The sequence below is a fragment of the Mixophyes fleayi genome, chromosome 5, assembly GCF_038048845.1.
Source record: "Mixophyes fleayi isolate aMixFle1 chromosome 5, aMixFle1.hap1, whole genome shotgun sequence".
Classification (NCBI taxonomy): Eukaryota; Metazoa; Chordata; class Amphibia; order Anura; family Limnodynastidae; genus Mixophyes; species Mixophyes fleayi.
In genome coordinates this window covers 223,192,676-223,218,265 of record NC_134406.1, presented here as the reverse complement: position 1 = coordinate 223,218,265, position 25,590 = coordinate 223,192,676, and the positions used below count along the sequence as shown (strand labels likewise).

At 41.3% G+C, this 25,590-nt stretch overlaps 1 protein-coding gene across 1 annotated transcript in view; it reads left to right on the top strand.

Moving 5' to 3' along the window:
* The window catches only part of OPRK1 (opioid receptor kappa 1), a 72,729-nt gene that overhangs the window by 26,523 nt on the left and 20,616 nt on the right, over nucleotides 1–25,590 (top strand). Inside the window, exon 2 of the mRNA XM_075211363.1 lies at nucleotides 7,063–7,392. Coding sequence (XP_075067464.1) covers nucleotides 7,094–7,392 — 299 coding nt within the window. The 5' untranslated portion in view covers nucleotides 7,063–7,093. The remainder of the gene's footprint in view (nucleotides 1–7,062; nucleotides 7,393–25,590) is intronic.

Here is a 25,590-nt window from a genome sequence, read left to right as displayed (position 1 = left end):
AAAGTATCAGGAAGTGTTTTTATGAAAGCAATACAGCTTACCCTGAACTGAGGTAGTTATAATAATTGACCCACAACTTATTGGGATATTAGTAGCAATATTCCTTCTGGTTGCAGGAATAGTAGTCAAGAATATTATCATTAGAGACAGAGTCTCTCACACGTTATATGAGAGATTACTCAGTGCACCAGAAAGGAAAGGCAGCAGGTTGATAAAGTGAATTGCTAGCTGCCTATTATGAGACTGTCTAATGGCCATAGATGTCGAATATAAATGAGAATGCCTAAATAAAGCTATCTAGTGGCCAGAATAATCATGGGTCCACATGGGGAGTCAGTGAAGTGCTGTCTGCCTCAACAGAAACTAACTGTGGTCATCAGATTTTAGAAGCTGGTAAGGTTAGAGATGATCAAAGCATTCCACGATGCGCGTTTCGCTGGGTATGGTTTCTCAAAGCCAAGTACCTAGCGAATCGCACGTCAGCGTTCGTTTTGATCACTACAACTTTGACTGATTGTTTTTATTTATTTTGTTACTTTTTTGTAACCAGTGATTCAATCTCTTTTTAATATATACCAATAAAAGTGTGTTTGTAGAACTAATCAGACATCCCGAAATGCCCCGTAGCATTCTTCTGTCTTTTCTTCCCAATACAAATAGAGGCATGCCAGGAAGACCTATAGTGACACAACATTCAGCAATTTTGGACCTTTACCAAGGCCCTTCTATGTGTCTGTCAGGGCTTCAGCTATGTCTTCATAGTCCCAGTAGCTGATTTTTTTCTAGATATCCCTCTACTTACATTTTCAATAAATGATATGCTTCAATGTATGTGCTCCAGACACAAAGGCAAGACCTTTAAATGGGATCTTTTGTGTTAGATGGGATTTTACACAACTCCGTCCTTAACCCACAGGTACAAATTCCTACTCTGTTGTTTCCATTTTTTGTGCAATATAGCTGTCTCCTGAAACGTATTTGTATTGGGCCTGCAGCAGAAGAATTTGCTGAAAGCCCATTTGTTTAATGAAGTGGTTGAACAACTAAGCAGTGGATATTGATGGAACGACTACAGTCTGCCCATTATGACAATTACCCTGACGCTACATAGTTTAAAAATATTTATTTTTTTTGGTGGGAGCAGCTGTATGACATAAATCATGGTAGTTGTAGGTTAGTGGGTCTGGTTGGAAATACACTAGGTGGAAAAGGTGAAAATGTAAATTTAAGGTCCAGTCTTCCGTATGTGTCCAGAAACCAGTAATGTTCCCAAAATGTGCTCTCACCATACATAGAATCTCATTTAAATAACTGTGTGGGTGTAAAGTAGGGCTCATATGGATACCTAGGGGTATATTTACTAAGCTGCGGGTTTGAAAAAGTGGGGATGTTGCCTATAGCGACCAATCAAATTCTAGCTGTCATTTTGTAGAAAGTACTAAATAAATGACAGCTAGAATCTGATTGGTTGCTATAGGCAACATCCCCATTTTTCCAAACCCGCAGCTTAGTAAATCTAGCCCCTAGTCTGCATTTAGTCTACACAACTCTCCAAAACGTGCAAAATGTTACAGCCCTGCAGAAGACACCATTCACACGTGTAATCTCAACATGTGGTGTATAAAATTGTGCAAATTTGCACAAAATATGTAGAAACATAAAGCATTGTTCTTGTAGGGAATTACACTTTAGTAAACTTTCATGTCCTTGCTTAATTTTTTACATTATAAAAATACTAAGTGATTGCTCAAATGTTATATTTAAAAAAAAGGTCATTCATTTCTGGTTTCTATCTTCCCAGGGAAAAACATATTTTTCAGAGGCATCTTATTCATTTCACTTGCAGCAATGCATCAAGTACTCAGTAAATGTAATTACAGCACTAGCTATTGACTATATCATTATAAGTTCCTATATAATGCATCACAGTAGCTGACTGAGTTGCACCTACAAAATATATTCCTCATAAAACTTTGCTGCCCAAGACATACTGCTGTCTATTGTGCTGTTATCAATTCAAGCACCTTCTCATGAAAGAAAGGAGATAAATAGGCTCATAATGTCCAGAATGTGTTCCCAATCTTTTTATTAAGTAAGTAAAGCTGTCAAAAAAGTGAGTCAAGACTGTAAGGGAATAAAAATGACTTAGATGAGTACCTCAGCTGACAAGGATGCTCAACATTCTACACAATCCTAAGAAACTTGCTGAAAACCCTTATTTAAATGCGATTGTCTGAAGAGCCTGATTCAGATTTGTGACCTTGAAGTAGTCACCCTTTGGTTTACTCAGAAACAGAAGCACAGAGCAAATGCCAGTTTCTATCTTTTGTTATGTCATGTGTCTATTTGTGCGTGAGTGCACCCATTTGTTCAGCAAATTCATGGCATAGCACCAACATAGTTCACAAAAAAAGTGTGCTCCTACTCTTATAGCATACACATTCAAAAATAATATTTAATTTTGCTATATATGATATCTAAGGGCCTCATTTAGAGTCGGGCGCAATGTGCGTCTAAGACGTACATGCCTATGCAAGAGCAGGTGTGGGAGTGTGCCGCAGCTTGGTAGGATATTACGAGTGGCATGCAACCCCAGTTGCATCCCACTCGTAATACCCTACAGAGTTGTGTCCAGTTCCCGCAGCTAGTTAACCACTTGCACCACCTAATTAATGCCACACTTTTTCATTTTTTTTTGACGTGTGTTCCGTCTTGATCCGCTTAGGGTTGTTTTTGCGGGTGGGTGCCCATATTATCTAAATTATTCATGGTCACGCCTACATAACTCCACCCTTTGCCTCATACGGATACGCGAGCTGTCGCAAGTGTAGACTGCGTCTGAAAAGCAGATGGAACTAATGCTTACTGCGCATGCGCGTCAGTGGAAATGTGCACAATGCGCCTGAAATTGACTTCGCATCCCACTCTAAATGAGGCCCTGAATGATCATCAAAGGGCATATATATTGTGCATTAACAACATTCCCAACTTTATTGTTAGCCACAAAGACTTTTCACCAAACAAACCAACTTGGACTTTATATGTCTTCGTTTGCAGATGCATATTATATTAAAAAATATATTTGTATCCATGCATATACCAATGTAATAAAAAATATATATTTTTTCATATATATAGATGGGACACCACAAAGTCAGTCCCACTGCTTCTTATACAGTATGACCTAAGACATACAGCAGACTACAATAAACCATATTTTATCAGAAAACCGGGAAGATCAGTTAAGTGGGTGGAGAGAAAATGATAGGAGGCAGCAGACCTTTAATGAGACAGTATAACTTGTACAGTTCTCTGACAGATTGCAATCTCTCAAACTATCATTCGATGCATATAAACAGGGGCACTTTTCAAAAGTGGAACTGTGGCCTGTACATGTGTTGGCAAATGGTGTCTTATGACTGTTCTGCTGCTAAGCAAGGTTCCCTACATATCTCTGGCAACCAGTGACATCAAGGGCTAGATTTACTAAGCTGCGGGTTTGAAAAAGTGGGGATTCTAGCTTTCATTTATTTAGTACCTTCTACAAAATGACAGCTAGACTCTGATTGGTTGCTATAGGCAACATCCCCACTTTTTCAAACCCGCAGCTTAGTAAATCTAGTCCCAAATGTCTGTTTCTGAAGAGTCCAGCATTTACCACTCACTAACTAGTCCAGTAATACCATGTGACCTGTGCATGGGCTTCTCGTGGTGAGCCAGGCTACAGTTCCCAGAAAGTCAGAAGCCTGGGCTGACGGCAACTTTCTCAAAATCCGAGATCTTATCATATGCAAATTACAATTTGTCTCACTTTCAAATCCTAAGAGTGAGGGCAATCTGAACACAATAATAAATAATAAAAAGTCAATAATCCTAAATTTAAATGGTGCTAACAGGCTTATATTAGACAACAACATACATATTTACCAATGTAACATGGTGTAAGTTAGTTTAATTTTGAAAGATCCAGCCATGACTGGCTTCATGTGGCATTCCTCCCAACTGTCCTAATTTATAAGGGACAATCCCGATTTGAGGGCTTTGTCCTGCTGTTCCCACTGGGGAAAGTTGGGGTGTATGTCCCATTCCACACAGTACAGCAGCAGTGAACAGATGCAGTGTGCGCTGGCGGATTAAGGAAGGAAGCAGTCAGGACGACCTACCCCCCAGCAGATGCGTGCTTTTGAGTTACCGCCCCTTTTTTGATAACCGCACAATACCCGTTGGCAGAGATCCTGCCCAGCCACTCTGATTGTGTTTTAAACACAATCTGAGCGACCAGGCAGCATAATCTGCCTGGTCTCTGCTGACAGGCATATGAAAGTATTGTGCGGCTGTCAGAAAGTCAAACGGGGCAGGGCGCTAAACTGCCCCCCATCAAAACCTAGGTCTGCCCCTGGCTGTGTGTACCTGCCTTTTGGTGTGCTCGGCATTGAAGCAGTATTTTTAGGAGAGAGGAAGGGGGCTGGATGCAGCCCAGTGCTTTGACAAGTGATGGACATCTCCTGTGATGCCTGACCATACCCCTTCTCGAACATGCATGCTGTCCCAATTTCCCAGTTTAAAAAGTTGGGAGGTATGCTGTGGATATATAAATATTGAGAAAAACAGTTCTGAGCACTCAATTGTTACCTTTTGAAAAACTAGTTTTCTAACTATGGTAGAAATAATAACATACATATAAAACATAAAAAAACAACTCATTTAGGCGCATGTATGTGAAGTCATTTAGGCGCATGTATGTGAATGTCAATTGAGCTGTTAATATTATTTAATAGGAGTCAATAGAAGTATTTAGTCAAACTGCAAGAGGTCTATTTTAAATGACTATCAGCATAGTATAAAGCATACTTACCAACTTTCTTCAGCTTTCTTCCGGGAGCCTGCCAGTGGAGGTGGGCGTGAGGGGGGCGTGGCGCCAAAATGGCGGCGTTTTGGCCCCACCCCCTGTGACTTTGACAGAGGGGGGCGGGGCCAAATTGCGCGTTTCACCAGGAATAGCGGCGTTTGCGACCTAATTCTGCCCACTTCCTAGTGAAGTGGGCAGAATTCGGGAGATTGCCACACTCACCCGGGAGTCCGGGAGACTCTCGCAAAATGCGGGAGTCTCCCGGACATTCTGGGAGAGTTGCCAAGTATGGTATAAAGCAGTTCCGTATTAATATTCAAATGCAGTCCTCTCTGTGTAATAATGCATCCAGTTCAGCAGTAAACTGCATTAGTTTAGTGGAGGATTATTAGGTTTGGATGATATACACAAGAGTTTTGGGGCAAGTCTATTTTTATGCTCGTCCTCTGAACTATTTGTGATCGGGGTGTTACTAACGGCTTTTGAAGAATTATTTATTTAGATTTATTTAAATTTATTAATTTAAATAATTTTAATTTATATTATTATTATTGTCATAATAGATTTAGATTTGTTTAAGACCAGATCATTTTGTGTCAGATGTTTAATTTATCACACATGAATCTGAGTAAATTAAACTGGAGGTGTGGATTATTTTACTCCCATTTAAACAAGAAACAGAGTGAAACCGTTATCTTTGAAATAGTCCGTCTGAGCCAGGTGAAACGTGTCAGAAGTTTGTTTCTCTGGGGAGCAATATATATCTATTTGTTATGTGACTGCAAACAATACTAGGAGAAACCGTACATCCCAGTGGCCACCGTGGGCTAAATATATCCTCTTTATGCTGTCTGTGACTTCATCTGAATGAGAACTAATTGTTAGCAGCTATTATCTGGAACAGAGTCAAGCCCATAACTGCTGCTGACACAAGTGGCTGAAGGTGCTGAAATCGTTAAACTGATTGCTTCAAAGTGATTGGATGCGTTATTACACACAGAAGACTGCATATGAAAATTAGTACAGACTCTGCTTTATACTATGCTGATAAAATCACTTCAAATCTACCTATTGCAGTTTTTATTAATTTCTAGCTTTATTTATCCATTTCCATATTTAGATGGTTAATAAATACATTGGCCTAAATGAGCTGATTTTTATATTTTTATATGTATGATATTTGTGCCATAATTAAAAACCTATTTAATTTGTCAAAAGTTAGTAATTGAGTTTTCAGTGCTGTTGTTTACCCATTATCTTAATATCTTCTATCATGATTTGGTAGTGTTACAGCTGCGATCACTCTTACTTAATGATTAGAAGGAGCTCGGTGCCGCACATATTCGTATTACTACGTATGCTGTGGAGTAATATTGTATTGCTCAGTTGCTCTGGGTAACAGACACTGCTAGACAGCCTTGAGACTGTCTGGTCTGCCCTCTCCCACTTTAAATTGTATTTTGTGTCACCTTCTCTGCAAATGTAATGACTCAATCTATCACTACACACAATGTAGTGATATCACTGCAAGATTCTCTTTCCCCAGTACAACCACATTTTGAAACAATTCACAGTCATAAATATCTGTTACTGGAATCCACATGCGTGCCTGCAAAATGTATTTCTGGGGTCACAATAATAAACCAAAACGCAGATATTAGCTGTATTACATATCTTATTAAATTATGGAAATATTCTTGAAACTTTTTTTTTATCAAGTGTAAAGGGACACCCTACTTGTGATGGTACTTATTTTCAACTTGCTACACCAGTCCATGCCTTTCTTTTCAATCCTTTATTGAACAATGATAACAATAACAGTTTTATTAAAGTATTAGATTATTCACTATGCTAATAGCCATTCTGTTTACAACATTTTGAGAATTACCAAAGATTCAAAGCAAAATGCAATCCTAACCCTGGTTAAGGGCCAGGGTTATAACACTCACACTCATGACCAAAATTATTTTTTGTGACTTCCTGCCACTTCCTTAATGATGTAACTAGCCTGAGAATAATGCCTTGCTATGTAATGACTCATTATACATATCAATTACGTTCCTGTTCATTCCAACTTGATTGCAATTACAAAAAAAGTAATGTAAAATGTAAATTTATTTAAATATGTTTAATGTAGTTTTATTTCATGATTTTTTCCCCCCTTATTCAAAAATAACAATGGTATAAGTTCACGCTTGTTTATGTGTGTGCAGTGTTTTCCAGGCCTTCAGTTCTTTAGCGCTGATGGAATCTCCAGTGCAGATTTTTCGGGAGGCGGAGATTGACCCTAAGAGACCTCCAATGGGATCTACATGTTCCCCAAGTTGTGTACCTGTCTGCACCTCCAGCTGCTTTCCCAACTCCAGCCTGGTGATTGGCTGGGGTGACTATGAAAATGTCAGCGAATATCCTGTGTCACCTACACATGAGAGCAACCACACAACGATTTCTCCGACAATCTCGGTCATCATTACTGCCGTCTACTCCATGGTTTTTGTTGTTGGCTTAGTGGGCAATGCACTGGTGATGTTTGTCATAATAAGGTAAGTTATATTGTGCATGTTTATAATATAAGCAGATCTTATTTTTATTTCAGTCCTTTCAAGTGTTGTTGTGTGATGGTGCAGTGCAATAGTTGTTGTAGTAAGTTGGGAATCAGATTATCTCTATAGTGCAAAAAAACCCAATCCTCATTATTTACACTTATTTACTCTCCTTCTTCACTCCAGCACATTTGTAAATAGTTGCAAATATATACAGCTCTGTTTTTCCTCTTGCATGGATCTTAAGGGTTATATGCATATGTTTATACAGTAAAGTGGTGTGTCAATGTGCATTCAATCTCTCTCAGCAGTGATTCACCCACTCTCTGTGGGAGTACCATCACTCACTTGGATCTGGTGCATTCCCAGCCACAAATCACCCCTCCTCTGCTGGAGTTGGATTATTCCCTCTGCTTTTGCACTATCATTGCTAGTATTCTCTCATACCTGCTCATCCCTCCTCTGCGGGGGTAACATCACTCACTTGTTTGGACTATGACACTTACTTGCTTATGTTCTCACAGCTCTTAGCAGGCTGTCTCTGGATACACTGGATCAAGTTGTTGTGTCTCACAGTAATACCATTATAGTATGAGGTAATGAGGTATATTCCCTCTGACTGAGCAGTCACATTCTGAGGTAATTTTTCCCTCAAATTTGCCCATATCCTTCATATACTTTCTTTCATGATGTACTTTGGCTCTTGTTGCAGCAGGCCACAGACCCATTCCACAAATTGCCAGTGGTCCCAGGTCCCTGGATGTCACTCTCTTACAACACACTACTGTTCAGCTCATACCAGCCTTATGCTTCTAAGCAACCATTCCTGGTGTGTCTAATCTGGGTCCTAGTGCCCTGGATAAAACATTCAGTCACTAGGAGGTGTGAATAATAATGACAAAGGGGGCTACTGCAATCTGAGTCACATGTCATGTATAAGTGTTGCATTGCTAGAGTTCATACAATATAGCCATGGTTTATAGCTCTCCACATGTGGCACCTTATTTTACCTCTCCCAACATGCCAAAAACTTGGAAGTTAAAAGGAGGTAGCATAGTAGGAGGGGTGTGAGTTAGTGGTTGTTAGTTATTTATATGCCCACCAAGAGTTGCTATTGCTTAGGCATGAGTAGAATAATGTAAAAACGGCACTTACTCAATGTCAAGCTTCAAACTGGGGAATAGTATTCATGGTAGTCAGTCAGGATTGACACTGAGTCAAGGCACGGAATCCAACGGACCCCCGTACTTCACCAGGAACTGTCGCAAGGTGGTATGGACTTTGCTGCCAGGAGCCGGAGGTCGCGGCCCTCTATCAGCCAGCTGACGTGATTAGCTGGAAAAATATGTTAGGAGCGAGCGACCAATTTCAGTAAGCCAAAGGTCAAGGTCACAAGCATAGTGTCCAAACAAGAGACAAGCCAAAGTCAGGGTCACAGGAAGAAGTTCAAATTGAGAGGCAAACAAAGTAAATTCACAGAAATTATTAAACAGCAGAAAACAAGGAAACATAAAAGCAGACCTGACACTCTGGAAGTGGTTACTGCACAGAGTGAGGTTTAAATAGCTGAAAGGGTTTGTCATGGGACAGGGCTCAACTGAATGAAATCAGGAAATGATGCGAGAGATCAGCGTCTAAAGCCTTTATAGATGGAGTTACTAAAGTATTACTTATCAATGCTTTTGGGATTATGTCAAAATTTACTTAAGCATCTCAAAACGATTTTTTACAATATCACATGGCATTACTGAATAATTTTGACAATTAGAAGGACCTCTCATCAAAATTAATTTATTATGATATTAATGGTGACCATTGCAAAAGAAACAGCTTCCCTATCTAGTGATGTGACTTTACATTATAGTTAAGAGAACACTATTGTGTTTGGCTCATGAAGGGGGTGTTGTGAGTGCGCTGCATACATGGGGGGTCTTCAATTGACCGCAAGATATTTTTTAAGACCGCGTTAAGTCATTTTAACGCTGTTTTTTTTATCATTTTCGAGCGGCCTTTTTTTGCATGAAACAGTCCTCTCACGCTCCAGTAGAAGGTCTATTGAAAGTATAGGGTGTGTGAGAGGCAGCCGCGTTAAAAGCTATTTAATTGTTTTTTAATGGACCAATATGCTGTTTTATCTCGCACCTCTTTGGGTGCCTAAAAAGCCTAAGAAAATTATTTAAAATCATGTAATAATGAAAAAAAGATAAACTAATGTTTATCAGTAATGCCTAACATGTAAAAGTTGATTTTCTTGTGAAAAAATAATGAAAAAAAAACCCCATAAAAAAAGTAAAAAATAAAAATCACTAATTAACTATATTTATGTATGTTTTTGGTACAAATATGTATGTACTAATGTGTTTTGACATGGTATAGATGATTCTATATTACAAAAATAGTTAAATAAAAAAATATGCTAAAGAAAGTACTGTAATGTAATGTAATGTATCAAATAGAATGGTTGTGTAATGCAATCTAATGTATGAAAATGTCCCCCTTCACTCCCCTAAAAACTCGCAAACACAATGATTAATGCGCGGGGGCAGCATTCCCTCTTTTTCAATTGAATTGCACGAGTTTTCACGCTGCGTTAACTAAAAACGGTCGCTATAGCAGTTAAAAATCCACGTGTGATTTTTTTTAATGTTGCAGGACAAAAAACTTGCGGTCAATTGAATACCCCCCATGGTGTCAGCATTTGCCTGCAGCCTCCTGCCTTCTGGACCTTGGACTTGTTTTGTATGTTTATCTGGAAGTACCTCTGTTCACCAGAGGTGCTGCTATTGTGCCTTTTCCTTTGTTATTACTAGGGGTTAACCTGTGTCACTATCTCCTGCACCTGGGTGTTTCCTACTTATACCTGCCTCTCTCCCTCTCCTGTGCTGGTCATTGTTGTCCTTCCTATGTTTTTGTTCTCCTGCTGCTCTTGTTACCTCGGACCATCACATTTTTCTGCTAACTCCACTTTTCCAGATCTCTCTACACTTACCTTCTACCTGTGTCTGCAGTATTCTTTGCAACCAGAATTCAGCCTTATCAGAAATCCCTGTGCAGTTTCAACTATATTTGGTTCGTACTATTTATTTGTATTCTCTAAGCCATAAACACCTTATGCTTCATCAAATCCTGCTGTCAGGTTAGCTCATGAATAGATGAGTGAAATCCTGTTGTCTCTATAGGTATTAGCTAGACTTCCCTAGAGGCGCAGAGTCTAACAAGGTGGAAGGTATTCACCAGAGACTCCGGCAAGGGAATTTGGGCTTCAGCGGCTTCCACCCTGCAGGTCGCGACCCTCTAGAGAAGTTCCCAGAGAGACAGATGGAGAATGACTTAACAGAAGAAATCCAATTCGAACATCCAATGGTGATAATAACGATTACCACTTTATTGTAAAATATAATACATGTTCATTGAAGATTGAGTAAACTGCAGATGATAATGATAATATACAGAGAATAGGAACCATCAATGAAATTCAATAATGCAGACTGAAGGCCAATAACAAGTCACCACTATACCATTGAGGAGTGGAATATAATACAAAGTTCAATGAAGAACTGGAGATGAACAGTTCAATGAAATCCAAATGCAGCAGCGTTGAATCACAGCTCAGTATAAAGATGTAAATGAGCCAGCATAGATGATGTTGATAGTGTAGATAGCAAGTGTAGTTCCCACAGATAAGTGAAACAAATATACTGAGGTCAGCAGAATCTGATATGTATATATATGGACCACAGCTCACCACAGGATTTTGGAACAAGGCAGCAGTAGTCAATAATGCAGGCTGAATAGGTAGCGGGTGTTCATCACAGTGATTACCACAAATAGTGGAGTTGGTGCACAGAGAACAGCAAAGTTCAGAAACATACAGCATCGATGAGTCACAGCTTACCACCGGGACATGGAACGAAACAGCAGCAATCAGCAGATCAGACAAATGAATGGCGGGCGTTGATCATAACGATTACCACAGTAGTGGAACTGATGTACAGCAATTAGCAAAGTCCAGACACAAAGCAGTGATGAAGCACGGCTTACCACGGAGATGTGGAACACAGCGGCAGTAGTCATTGGTGCAGGCCAGGTAGATAGTAGAAGTTGATCACAGCGATTACCCGGAGATGTGGAACACGGCAGTAGTAGTCAGTAGTGCAGGCCAAATAGGCAGTGGATGTTGATCACAGCAATTACCACAAATAGCGGAACAGGAACATTGAGATCAGCAGAGTCCAGACACACAGAAGCGCAGAAATACAGCTTACCATGGAGATATGGAACACGGCAGTAGTAGTCAGTGGTGCAGGCCGAATAGGCAGTGGATGTTGATCACAGCAATTACCACAGGTAAGCAGAACCGATGTGTAGAGATCAGCATAGTCCAGACACCCATCAGCATTGAAATATAATTACCACAGAGATGTGGAGCACAGAGAATGCATCAGAATCAGGTCAGGTATGACTTGAAGAACCAGCAATGCACAGGTGAAAGGAGGGACCTTATAAAGAGAGACTGACCAATAGCAGAACTGACCAACACACAGGTGAACTAATTACAGATACAAGGCATGGGTGTCAGCCTGTACTAAGAAGAGAGATTTAAAGTGATAGTCAGTGGTTAGAGGCTCGGGTGGAGATACCCGGGGAACGAATGGAGTGTGACACCTGGACTCCATAGCTGTGATTTACTTTGAAGTGTGACACATGGGTTTCTCCATCTAGTAAACCTACAAAAATGTATCCTTATATGTTCAAAGCCATGGAGTGGCTTGTAGTTGGTTGACATGACGTTATACAAGAACTCTGGTCTGTAAAGGTTGGGTGTGGGGATGTAAGCATTGTCTGTGGGGTGCATGAGTCTTTGGTTTTCTTTTTTGGTAATGGTGATGAAGGTGACTAACTTTGGCTTGCCAGAGGTGCTGCTATTGTTCCATTGTCTTTTTCCTCATTAGCAGGAGTTAATCTTCTTCTCCTTGTTAATTACCTCCCCTGTGTCACTGATTTGTTATGCCTGCTTTCCACAAGGCACCTTGATTGTCATTGTTTGTGTTTCCCTTGGACTACCTGCATTGCTACATTTTGTTCCTGTGAAATCCTTGTGCTTGTCTCTACCTGCTGTTCAGTAACCACTTACTACTTACCTGTTCCCAGTCACCAGGATGTTAACCTGAAATATATGTTATACTTGGACATATTGCAAACTTACAGTTCCTGTGAATTCCTGGCCCTCACTGTTAATCTTTGTTCAGCTAAGTTACCTGTACCTGCTGTGTTGTTTTCATTAACATTTACAGATGCTTATTTATTTACCAAGCCTTACCTGGTCTGTATTTATCTTTCATTACCTGGGTTGTTTTCTCGCTGCAATAAAAAGTATTTATGTTTTTATAATACCACTGGCTCCACGGCTGTCATTGTAAGGATCTAGTTTTTGGAACAGAATTGTAACAGTACTGTCTGAATAACAGGGAAAAATAAACTTTACTTTCTGGTGCTTAAGTCTTGTCTGAATTAGGGATGAGCGCACTCGGATTTATGAAATCCGAGCCCACCCGAACGTTGCGGATCCGAGTCGGATCCGAGACAGATCCGGGTATTGGCGCCAAATTCAAAAGTGAAACTGAGGCTCTGACTCATAATCCCATTGTCGGATCTCGCGATACTCGGATCCTATAAATTCCCCGCTAGTCGCCGCCATCTTCACTCGGGCATTGATCAGGGTAGAGGGAGGGTGTATTAGGTGGTCCTCTGTGCTGTTTAGTTCTGTGCTGTTTAGTTCTGTGCTGTTTAGTTCTGTGCTGTTTAGTTCTGTGCTGTTTAGTTCTGTGCTGTTTAGTGCTGTGCTGTGCTGTGCTGTGCTGTGCTGTGCTGTGTTCTGCAGTATCAGTCCAGTGGTGCTGTGTGCTGTGCTCTGTCCTTCTGAGGTCAGTGGTGCTGCTGGGTCCTGTGCTGTGTCCTGTTCAGTCCAGTGGTGCTGTGTCCTGTGCTCTGTGCTTCTAAGGGCATAGTTATTTCCCCAATATTCCCCTGTGTTTAAAAAAATAAAAAAAAGTTTTTTTAAAAAATACCAAAAACTACTTTAATTTTTTTTAATTACCACAAAATTTGCACAACCAATCCTGCAGTATAAGCCCATTGGTACTGCAATATTACCAAGTTCACACATTCAGCAGTAAAAGTCCAGTGGTACTGCAATATTACAAAGTTTACACATTCTGCAGTATCAGTCCAGTGGTGCTGTGTCCTGTGCTCTGTCCTGCTGAGTTCCGTAGTGCTGCTGGGTCCTGTGCCGTGTCCTGTTCAGTCCAGTGGTGCTGTGTCCTGTGCTCTGTGCTTCTAAGGGCATAGTTATTTCCCCATTATTCCCAAGTTTTTAAAAAATAAAAAAAAAGTAAAAAAAAATAAAATTTTTTTAAAAAAAAAAAAATATATAATAATTATAACCAAATTTGCAAAACCAATCCAGCAGTATAAGTCCATTGGTACTGCAATATTACCAAGTTCACACATTCTGCAGTATCAGTCCAGTGGTGCTGTGTCCTGTGCTCTGTCCTGCTGAGTTCCGTAGTGCTGCTGGGTCCTGTGCCGTGTCCTGTTCAGTCCAGTGGTGCTGTGTCCTGTGCTCTGTGCTTCTAAGGGCATAGTTATTTCCCCACTATTCCCAAGTTTTTTAAAAATAAAAAAAAAGTAAAAAAAAATAAAAAATTTAAAAAAAAATAAATATATAATAATTATAACCAAATTTGCAAAACCAATCCAGCAGTATAAGTCCATTGGTACTGCAATATTACCAAGTTCACACATTCTGCAGTATCTTGTGCTACATATAATGGAGACCAAAAATTTGGAGGATAAAGTAGGGAAAGATCAAGACCCACTTCCTCCTAATGCTGAAGCTGCTGCCACTAGTCATGACATAGACGATGAAATGCCATCAACGTCGTCTTCCAAGCCCGATGCCCAATCTCGTAGTACCGGGCATGTAAAATCCAAAAAGCCCAAGTTAAGAAAAAGTAGCAAAAAGAGAAACTTTAAATCATCTGAGGAGAAACGTAAAGTTGCCAATATGCCATTTACGACACGGAGTGGCAAGGAACGGCTTAGGCCCTGGCCCGTGTTCATGACTAGTGGTTCAGCTTCACCCACGGATCTTAGCCCTCCTCCTCCTCCCCCCCCTACAAAAAATTGAAGAGAGTTATGCTGTCAGCAACAAAACAGCAAACAACTCTGCCTTCTAAAGAGAAATTATCACAAATCCCCAAGGCGAGTCCAAGGGTGTTGGTGGTTGTCAAGCCTGACCTTCCCATCACTGTACGGGAAGAGGTGGCTCGGGAGGAGGCTATTGATGATGTAGCTGGCGCTGTGGAGGAACTTGATGATGAGGATGGTGATGTGGTTATTGTAAATGAGGCACCAGGGGGGGAACAGCTGATGTCCATGGGATGAAAAAGCCCATCGTCATGCCTGGTCAGAAGACCAAAAAATGCACCTCTTCGGTCTGGAGTTATTTTTATCCAAATCCAGACAACCAATGTATGGCCATATGTAGCTTATGTAAAGCTCAAATAAGCAGGGGTAAGGATCTTGCCCACCTAGGAACATCCTCCCTTATACGTCACCTGAATAACCTTCATAGTTCAGTGGTTAGTTCAGGAACTGGGGCTAGGACCCTCATCGGTACAGGGACACCTAAATCCCGTGGTCCAGTTGGATACACACCAGCAACACCCTCCTCGTCAACTTCCTCCACAATCTCCATCAGATTCAGTCCTGCAGCCCAAGTCAGCAGCCAGACTGAGTCCTCCTCAATACGGGATTCATCCGAGGAATCCTGCAGCGGTACGCCTACTACTGCCACTGCTGCTGTTGCTGCTGTTAGTCGGTCATCTTCCCAGAGGGGAAGTCGTAAGACCGCTAAGTCTTTCACAAAACAATTGACCGTCCAACAGTCGTTTGCCATGACCACCAAATACGATAGTAGTCACCCTATTGCAAAGCGTATAACTGCGGCTGTAACTGCAATGTTGGTGTTAGATGTGCGCCCGGTGTCCGCCATCAGTGGAGTGGGATTTAGAGGGTTGATGGAGGTATTGTGTCCCCGGTACCAAATCCCCTCGAGATTCCACTTCACTAGGCAGGCGATACCAAAAATGTACAGAGAAGTACGATCAAGTGTCCTCAGTGCTCTTAAAAATGCGGTTGTACCCACTGTCCACTTAACCACGGACATGTGGACAAGTGGTTCTGGGCAAACGAAGGACTATATGACTGTGACAGCCCACTGGGTAGATGCATCCCCTTCCGCAGCAACAGCAACAGCTGCATCAGTAGCAGCATCTACAAAATGGCTGCTCATGCAAAGGCAGGCAACATTGTGCATTACAGGCTTTAATAAGAGGCACAACGCTGACAACATATTAGAGAAAATGAGGGAAATTATCTCCCAGTGGCTTACCCCACTTAGACTCTCATGGGGATTTGTGGTGTCAGACAATGCCAGTAACATTGTGCGGGCATTAAATATGGGCAATTTCCAGCACGTCCCATGTTTTGCCCACACCATTAATTTGGTGGTGCAGCATTACCTCAAGAGTGACAGGGGTGTGCAGGAGATGCTTGCGGTGGCGCGCAAAATTGCTGGACACTTTCGGCATTCAGCCAGTGCCTACCGCAGACTAGAGGCACATCAAAAAAGCATGAACCTGCCCTGCCATCACCTCAAACAAGAGGTTGTGACGCGCTGGAACTCCACCCTCTATATGCTGCAGAGGATGGAGGAGCAGCAAAAGGCCATTCAGGCCTACACAGCCACCTACGACATAGGCAAAGGAGTGGGGATGCGCCTGAGTCAAGCGCAGTGGAGACTGATTTCCGTGTTGTGCAAGGTTCTGCAGCCATTTGAACTTGCCACACGAGAAGTCAGTTCCGACACTGCCAGCTTGAGTCAGGTCATTCCCCTGATCAGGCTGTTGCAGAAGCAGCTGGAGAAAGTGAGGGAGGAGCTGGTAAGCCATTGCGATTACACCAAGCATGTAGCTCTTGTGGATGTAGCCCTTCGTACGCTTTGCCAGGATCCGAGGGTGGTCACTCTTTTAAAGTCAGAGGAATACATTCTGGCCACCGTGCTCGATCCTCGGTTTAAAGCGTATGTTGTGTCTCTGTTTCCGGCGGACACAAGTCTACAGCGGTGCAAAGACCTGCTGGTCAGGAGATTGTCCTCTGAAGAGGACCGTGACATGCCAACAGCTCCACCCTCATTTTCTTCCACATCTATGGCTGCGAGGAAAAAGCTCAGTTTTCCCAAAAGAGGCACTGGCGGGGATGCTGATAACATCTGGTCCGGACTGAAGGACCTGCCAACCATTGCAGACATGTCTACTCTCGCTGCATTGGATGCTGTCACAATAGAAAAAATTGTGGATGATTACTTTGCTGACACCATCCAAGTAGACATGTCAGACAGTCCATATTGTTACTGGCAGGAAAAAAAGGCAGTTTGGAAGCCCCTGTACAAACTGGCTCTATTTTACCTGAGTTGTCCCCCCTCCAGTGTGTACTCGGAAAGAGTTTTTAGTGCAGCGGGGAACCTGGTCAGTGAGCGGCGAAGGAGGTTGCTTCCTCACAACGTTGAAAAAATGATGTTTATAAAAATGAATAATCAATTCCTCAATGAAGTACAGCACTGCCCTCCAGATACTACAGAGGGACCTGTGGTTGTGGAGTCCAGCGGGGACGAATTAATAATGTGTGATGAGGAGGAAGTACACACTGTAGGGGGAGAGGAATCAGAGGTTGAGGATGAGGACGACATCTTGCCTCAGTAGAGCCTGTTTAGTCTGTACAGGGAGAGATGAATAGCTTTTTTGGTGTGGGGGCCCAAACAAACCAATCATTTCAGCCAAAGTTGTTTGGTAGGCCCTGTCGCTGAAATGATTGGTTTGTTAAAGTGTGCATGTCCTATTTCAACAACATAAGGGTGGGTGTGAGGGCCCAAGGACAATTCCATCTTGGAACTTTTTTTTTTGCATTATATGACCAAGCAACAGTCGTTTGCCATGTTCAAAAAGTAAAACCAAATGTAAAAAAATTCAAGAAATTAAACCAAAAGTAAAATGCCGTGTCATAATTTAAAACAAGAGGTATTGACGTGCTCTAAAACTACTGTATTGTTGTTTATATTTTATAAACACTACACTTGAAAGCTTGAGTCTTTCAATAGAAAAGTAACTGTCCATTGCACGAATATTTGCAACAGGGACAATTTTAGGGTTAAGAAAGTCAACTAATAACACTTCGACGCTGTCTGTCTTTATAAACACTACACTTGGAAGTTGGAGGAGGTATTGTGGCCCCGGCACCAAATTTACTACCGGGGCCACTCCACTGTGCAGTCCATATTTAGGTGTATCAGATATTAAACAACGGTGACAGTTGATGCCCAATTTTTTAATTATATTGTGGCCTCGGTACCAAATTGTGTACCGGGGCCACCACACTACGCAGTCCAGATACTTGTTTGGTGGAATTCAGACCAGTTGAGGGTTTTATTATTATATTGTGTGGACCACTCTATCTATACCACACTACAACTCTATACCACTCTATTTCATACTTTAATTCTATTTCATACTTTAATTCTATTTCATACTTTAATTCTATTACTAATTAATTACCATAAAGAGGAACAAAATAAACCAATTTTACCAAAAGTATAATATGACTTAGACTTACAAACACTACACTTGAAAGATCGTGCCTTTAAATGAAAAAGTCAGTCTTCATTGCACGACTATGTGCAACAGGGACAGTTTTTTGGGTTTACAAAGTCAAACAATAACACTTTGACCCTGTCTGTCTGGGATCTCAATGACGAATTGTCTGTACCATGTTTGGAGGAGGTATTGTGGCCCCGGTATCAAATTGGGTACCGGGGCCACCCCACTATGCAGTCCAGATACTTGTTTGGTGGAATTCAGACACGTGGAGGGTTTTTTAATTATATTGTGGCCTCGGTACAAAATTGTGTACCGGGGCCACCACACTACGCAGTCAAGATAGATAGATGCGTATTGCGTATCATAGATAAAGTACATTCAGTGGTGTGGGGCAAATTGAAAAATATTCAAAATGCACTGACATTATCAAAAACAAGAGGTTGTCACACGCTAAAACTCCAACATGTATATGATGGAGAGGATGGAGGAGCAGCCGTATGTGTAGTGTAATGCAGATCTGTTAAAGGTTTTTTATATATTTTATTGTGGTGCCCAGTGCCCACTCCTCTACGCAGTCCAGGTACAATTATTGGTGCGAATCATAAAAGTTCAGGGTTTTTAATATATTGTGGTGACCCACTCCTCTACGCAGTCCAGGTACATTTATTGGTGCGAATCATAAAAGTTCAGGGTTTTTAAGATATTGTGGTGACCCACTCCTCTACGCAGTCCAGGTACAATTATTGGTGCGAATCATAAAAGTTCAGGGTTTTTAATATATTGTGGTGACCCACTCCTCTACGCAGTCCAGGTACAATTATTGGTGCGAATCATAAAAGTTCAGGGTTTTTAATATATTGTGGTGACCCACTCCTCTACGCAGTCCAGGTACAATTATTGGTGCGAATCATAAAAGTTCAGGGTTTTTAATATATTGTGGTGACCCACTCCTCTACGCAGTCCAGGTACAATTATTGGTGCGAATCATAAAAGTTCAGGGTTTTTAAGATATTGTGGTGACCCACTCCTCTACGCAGTCCAGGTACAATTATTGGTGCGAATCATAAAAGTTCAGGGTTTTTAAGATATTGTGGTGACCCACTCCTCTACGCAGTCCAGGTACAATTATTGGTGCGAATCATAAAAGTTCAGGGTTTTTAAGATATTGTGGTGACCCACTCCTCTACGCAGTCCAGGTACAATTATTGGTGCGAATCATAAAAGTTCAGGGTTTTTAATATATTGTGGTGACCCACTCCTCTACACAGTCCAGGTACAATTATTGGTGCGAATCATAAAAGTTCAGGGTTTTTAAGATATTGTGGTGACCCACTCCTCTACGCAGTCCAGGTACAATTATTGGTGCGAATCATAAAAGTTCAGGGTTTTTAATATATTGTGGTGACCCACTCCTCTACGCAGTCCAGGTACAATTATTGGTGCGAATCATAAAAGTTCAGGGTTTTTAAGATATTGTGGTGACCCACTCCTCTACGCAGTCCAGGTACAATTATTGGTGCGAATCATAAAAGTTCAGGGTTTTTAATATATTGTGGTGACCCACTCCTCTACGCAGTCCAGGTACAATTATTGGTGCGAATCATAAAAGTTCAGGGTTTTTAAGATATTGTGGTGACCCACTCCTCTACGCAGTCCAGGTACAATTATTGGTGCGAATCATAAAAGTTCAGGGTTTTTAATATATTGTGGTGACCCACTCCTCTACGCAGTCCAGGTACAATTATTGGTGCGAATCATAAAAGTTCAGGGTTTTTAATATATTGTGGTGACCCACTCCTCTTCGCAGTCCAGGTACAATTATTGGTGCGAATCATAAAAGTTCAGGGTTTTTAAGATATTGTGGTGACCCACTCCTCTACGCAGTCCAGGTACAATTATTGGTGCGAATCATAAAAGTTCAGGGTTTTTAATATATTGTGGTGACCCACTCCTCTACGCAGTCCAGGTACAATTATTGGTGCGAATCATAAAAGTTCAGGGTTTTTAATATATTGTGGTGACCCACTCCTCTACGCAGTCCAGGTACAATTATTGGTGCGAATCATAAAAGTTCAGGGTTTTTAAGATATTGTGGTGACCCACTCCTCTACGCAGTCCAGGTACAATTATTGGTGTGAATCATAAAAGTTCAGGGTTTTTAATATATTGTGGTGACCCACTCCTCTACGCAGTCCAGGTACAATTATTGGTGCGAATCATAAAAGTTCAGGGTTTTTAATATATTGTGGTGACCCACTCCTCTACGCAGTCCAGGTACAATTATTGGTGCGAATCATAAAAGTTCAGGGTTTTTAAGATATTGTGGTGACCCACTCCTCTACGCAGTCCAGGTACAATTATTGGTGCGAATCATAAAAGTTCAGGGTTTTTAATATATTGTGGTGACCCACTCCTCTACGCAGTCCAGGTACAATTATTGGTGCGAATCATAAAAGTTCAGGGTTTTTAATATATTGTGGTGACCCACTCCTCTACGCAGTCCAGGTACAATTATTGGTGCGAATCATAAAAGTTCAGGGTTTTTAATATATTGTGGTGACCCACTCCTCTACGCAGTCCAGGTACAATTATTGGTGCGAATCATAAAAGTTCAGGGTTTTTAAGATATTGTGGTGACCCACTCCTCTACGCAGTCCAGGTACAATTATTGGTGCGAATCATAAAAGTTCAGGGTTTTTAATATATTGTGGTGACCCACTCCTCTACGCAGTCCAGGTACATTTATTGGTGCGATTCATAAAAGTTCAGGGTTTTTAATATATATTGTGGTGACCCACTCCTCTACGCAGTCCAGGTACATTTATTGGTGCGATTCATAAAAGTTCAGGGTTTTTAATATATATTGTGGTGACCCACTCCTCTACGCAGTCCAGGTACATTTATTGGTGCGAATCATAAAAGTTCAGGGTTTTTAATATATATTGTGGTGACCCACTCCTCTACGCAGTCCAGAAAGATACCTTGTTGCAACGTTTTGGACTAATAACTATATTGTGAGGTGTTCAGAATACACTGTAAATTAGTGGAAATGCTTGTTATTGAATGTTATTGAGGTTAATAATAGCCTAGGAGTGAAAATAAGCCCAAAAACTTGATTTTTAAACTTTTTATGTTTTTTTCAAAAAAAATCCGAATCCAATACCTTAAATCCGAACCGAGACCTTTCGTCAAGTGTTTTGCGAGACAAATCCGAACCTCAAAAATAACGAAAATCCGGATCCAAAACACAAAACACGAGACCTCAAAAGTCGCCGGTGCACATCCCTAGTCTGAATAACATGTAGGAAACATTAAGGCACAGTGTACTTTTTGTTCCATGACTAATGAGCAACTAGCTATTACTAAATTACTAGATGATTTTTTGCTATATTATTTAGTGCTTTCTATACACTTTGCAGTACATAATGATGTTGAAAATAGTTGTTACTGGCAGTAAAAGAAGATATTATACAACTCAGACATCATCCTCTCTTTATACCATGCATGCACTTACGCTCTCTAATATGCAGTGATACACATACCTCCCAACCATCCTTATTTAGGCAGGACAGTTGTGATTTGATGGCTGTATCTCGCAATCCTGAACGGGGCAGCTGTGTTCCGGTCAGTGGGAAAGTTGGGGAGGATTTTCTGTTCACTGCAATGAATGGGTGCCATGCGCACAGGCCCGGTGCTCCCATTAGGCAAGGTTAGGCACTTGCCTAGGGCGCCGGGCTCTGGAGGGCGCCACAGAATGTTAAATGACTTTAAAACTGTGCGGCGACCGCTGACCATACCTGTCAAGGCCGCCGCACAGCATTCAGATGCACGGGGAGGGGGGGGGAAGAGGCTATTGCTCACCACCGCCGCCTCTCTGCTCCGTCTCCTCCCCTCCACTCACTAGTGTCAGTGAGTGGAGGGGAAGAGACGGAGCAGAGAGGCGGCATGAGACAAGGTAAGGAAAGACGGGGTGAGGGGTGAGGGGGGAGGGGGGAGGAGGGAGGAGGGCGCCGATTTTTGCGGGGGGGGGGGGGCGCCGATTTTGTAAAAATGCCTAGGGCGCCATGAACCCTAGCACCGGCCCTGCATGCGCAACATGAAGATATTGCAATGGGAGGAGAGAACGGGGCAGCTCAGCGCTGTAAAAGCTATAGGCACACCCCCCGGGGGTGTGGACATGCTCCCATCTTGACCTGGTCATAACCCCGTCCTGATATTGTCTACCCAATTGTTGGGAGGTATGGATACCTGTAATAACAACTGTGAATGTAAATGGCAAACTTTGTCCTCTCCTACTTATTGTATTGTGATAGTTGTAATGACAATTGTCTTATCATATGTAACACAGTGTAATGAAGAGAAAAGATCCAGGTGGCACCCTGAATCTCCAGACCTAGCACATGGGTTAACAAGGAAGAGCTGATTCGGAAGACAGGTTGTCTGCAGATCAGAATAAGTGTTGTATAGCTGCAACACATAGGTACAGGAACATTGTAAGCTCTCATGAGAAGACCCTCTGTACCATTTGTTTTCAGTTTTAAAATATATGTAAACCCTTTACTAATTATACAATATATTGGTAGATTACAAATACTTATTATTATTATTATTATTAATATGAAAGCTATGCTTATCTTTTCCACCCTGTTTATCTCAAAGCTAATTTCATTCACCCTCTGGCGCTGATAAAACTATATCTATGCACCTTTTACTAATTGTACAGGTATATGTAAAAGTTAATAGTTTAAAAATACTATGTTATAATGATAATGAGAGATCTGTGCTAATCTTATCCACCTTCTTCATTTGAAAACAAGATCAGCACTCCACTCATCGACCTGTACTCTGATGACCCTATCCATTACCAGTTTTCTTTTCATTCCCATTCTAATTATTATTAGCGTTTTCACTCTGATGTCCAGCACCAACCTTTTTCCATCTTCCAATAAAGTATAAACGTATGCTGGTATTTTGCAGCACTATAAATAGAAATGTTGATTTTAAAAATTAACCTCTGCATTGTGCAACTTGTTTATTTTCTAGGCTGTTATTTTAACATGGCATAAAAAGGGAGATATTAGCAAAGACAAGGGAAATAGTCAGTACCTGATTTTGTCAGTATTTTCGGTTTTATTTTTTCTACACTGATTACTAAACCATGAGCATAGGGGCCTGGCATGTAAATTACTTTACCATATTTTTGTTATATGACTATATATCTCTTTTATCATATGTAGAAAATCAAACTTTGACTGTTCATTCCATTTAATTACCATCTTATCTGATGCATGCTCCTAATGCTCCCCTGAGACCACTCACTAACTATCCAATGAAGCAAAACAACCATTCCTCTAGTTCAAATCAATTTTCATTCCATCCTGTGCTTGACGTGAATAAATTATGATGCAGAATAAATAATCTCAAATTATTGATGAGACGTAATCGTAAAGCCTCAAAAAGGTAGATTGAGAATGCTAACACGATTTTAAATTGAGATAAGCATACATGGAAAAAAATCTCTAAATAAAATATATTTTTTTAACACATATTGATCATATATTATCTCAGATACCAAAAAACAAGAATAAAGGTGCCACGGTTCCACACCCAGTATACCAGCATAGCCCATAATCATCATCATCATCATCATCACCATTTATTTATATAGTGCCACTAATTCCACAGCACTGTACAGAGAACTCATTCACATCAGTCTCTGCCCCATTGGAGCTTACAGTCTAAATTCCCTACTATAGACTCACACTCACACAGACACAGACAGACAAAGAGGGAGATAGAAAGACAGGGAGACAGACAGACAGAGACTAGGATCAATTTTTGATACCATAAGCAGAATAATTGTGTCCCTTATACCATATCTGGGGCCCAATCCTTGACTATGAGTCATTGAAAATTTGAAAAGGGGAGAAACAGTAATGTAACATCACCAAAGTCACAGCTAGCCATAAGGTGCCATACACCCCCAATGCCTCTCTTTAGAATTATCCTTACTTCAGTTACTGTCAAATGCAGTGGTCAGCCATTGTAAAAGGAAGTGGGAGAAATCCTTCTTATTACAGAAAATATATCCAAACGTTAATATTAACATTAATTAATACAAACACATGTATTAAAACATGCCACGATACCTAATATGCATATATATCCATGTCATCATTTACCGTCCCAATTGCTGTTGGGGTTGTGTGTTCTCCAGACTATACCTTGGGATTGAGAGGGGGTTCTGCTACTGGTGCCCAGGGCCAGATTAACCTGAGGTCTAACTGGGCTATAACCCAGGGGCCTGGGGCATCCAGGGGGCCCTTCAAAGTCCTCAGCAGCATTATTGATCGTCCAGGGGCGGGGGTGCCCCCAGCCTGATCAATGCTGCTGAGCACTGTCAGTGCAGTCCTCCGTCCATCTGCTTACTGAGGAGATCTAGATCTCCCCAGTAAGGAGCTTACAGCGCTCCGCGGAAGGAGGACTGCACTGACAGGTAAGTGCTTGGGGGGGGGCCTCGCGGCGGGCAGCTCCCATTGGGGGCCTCACGGGGGAACGGAGGGCCCCTTAGCCCAGGGGCCTCCATTCCCTTAATCCGGCCCTGCTGGTGCCCAGCTTACCATTTGTTCATGATAATGATGTATACATGTATATGTTAGCGACTTCATTGACTCCAAAAGTGTCTGACTGGCTCACAAATTCAGCATAATTTGTATCCATTCCATATAATAAATTTGCACATTATAATGTATATATGCAAAAGTCTGCTGTGTGTCACAGGCAAATCATTTCACACTAATCTTGTGTCATTTTGTGTCTATTTAAATTCTTGGGAGAAATGCAAGTACCCCATGGCTCCTGGTAACAGTGCAGCGAAGGTCATGGGGGTCCAGCTAACCAAGTATGAATAAAGAAATATCAAACACATTGATGAAAATGTTCCCCTTTCAATCTCTAGGCCAAGCCTGTAGCACTGTGAATAGTTCTGCCAAGGATACCAGCCAGATAAATATAATTTACATGTGCATTTAGTCGTGAAATGAACTGATGAAATAAGCCCATAAAAAGCAATTCACATCTAAAAGGGATAAAATTGAATAAGGCCTGCAGGCGAAAGTTGTTTTTTTTAAAGGCTATCAGGACCTTGTGATGTAGACAGCTTGCTACCTGCATTACATAGACAGTCTAGATATTCCACAGTGATAGTGCACAAAAGTATTGAAACAAAGCAGACCCAGGAGTAACATTAACAACACTGCAGTAAAGGATTATGATATTAGTGTCATACAGAAGTCACAAAATAACAACTATATCAAGAATTATGTACAATATATAACAATTGTCAATCACAATACTGGACATCCAAGGTCTACGTGTAATACAAGTTAGCAGATCTAAGCTAAGTGCTCACTCACAATCCATTTCTCCATAGTAAAATTCTTTCCAGGGGCCTGTAGATGGCAAAACAGTTGATGATAGATAG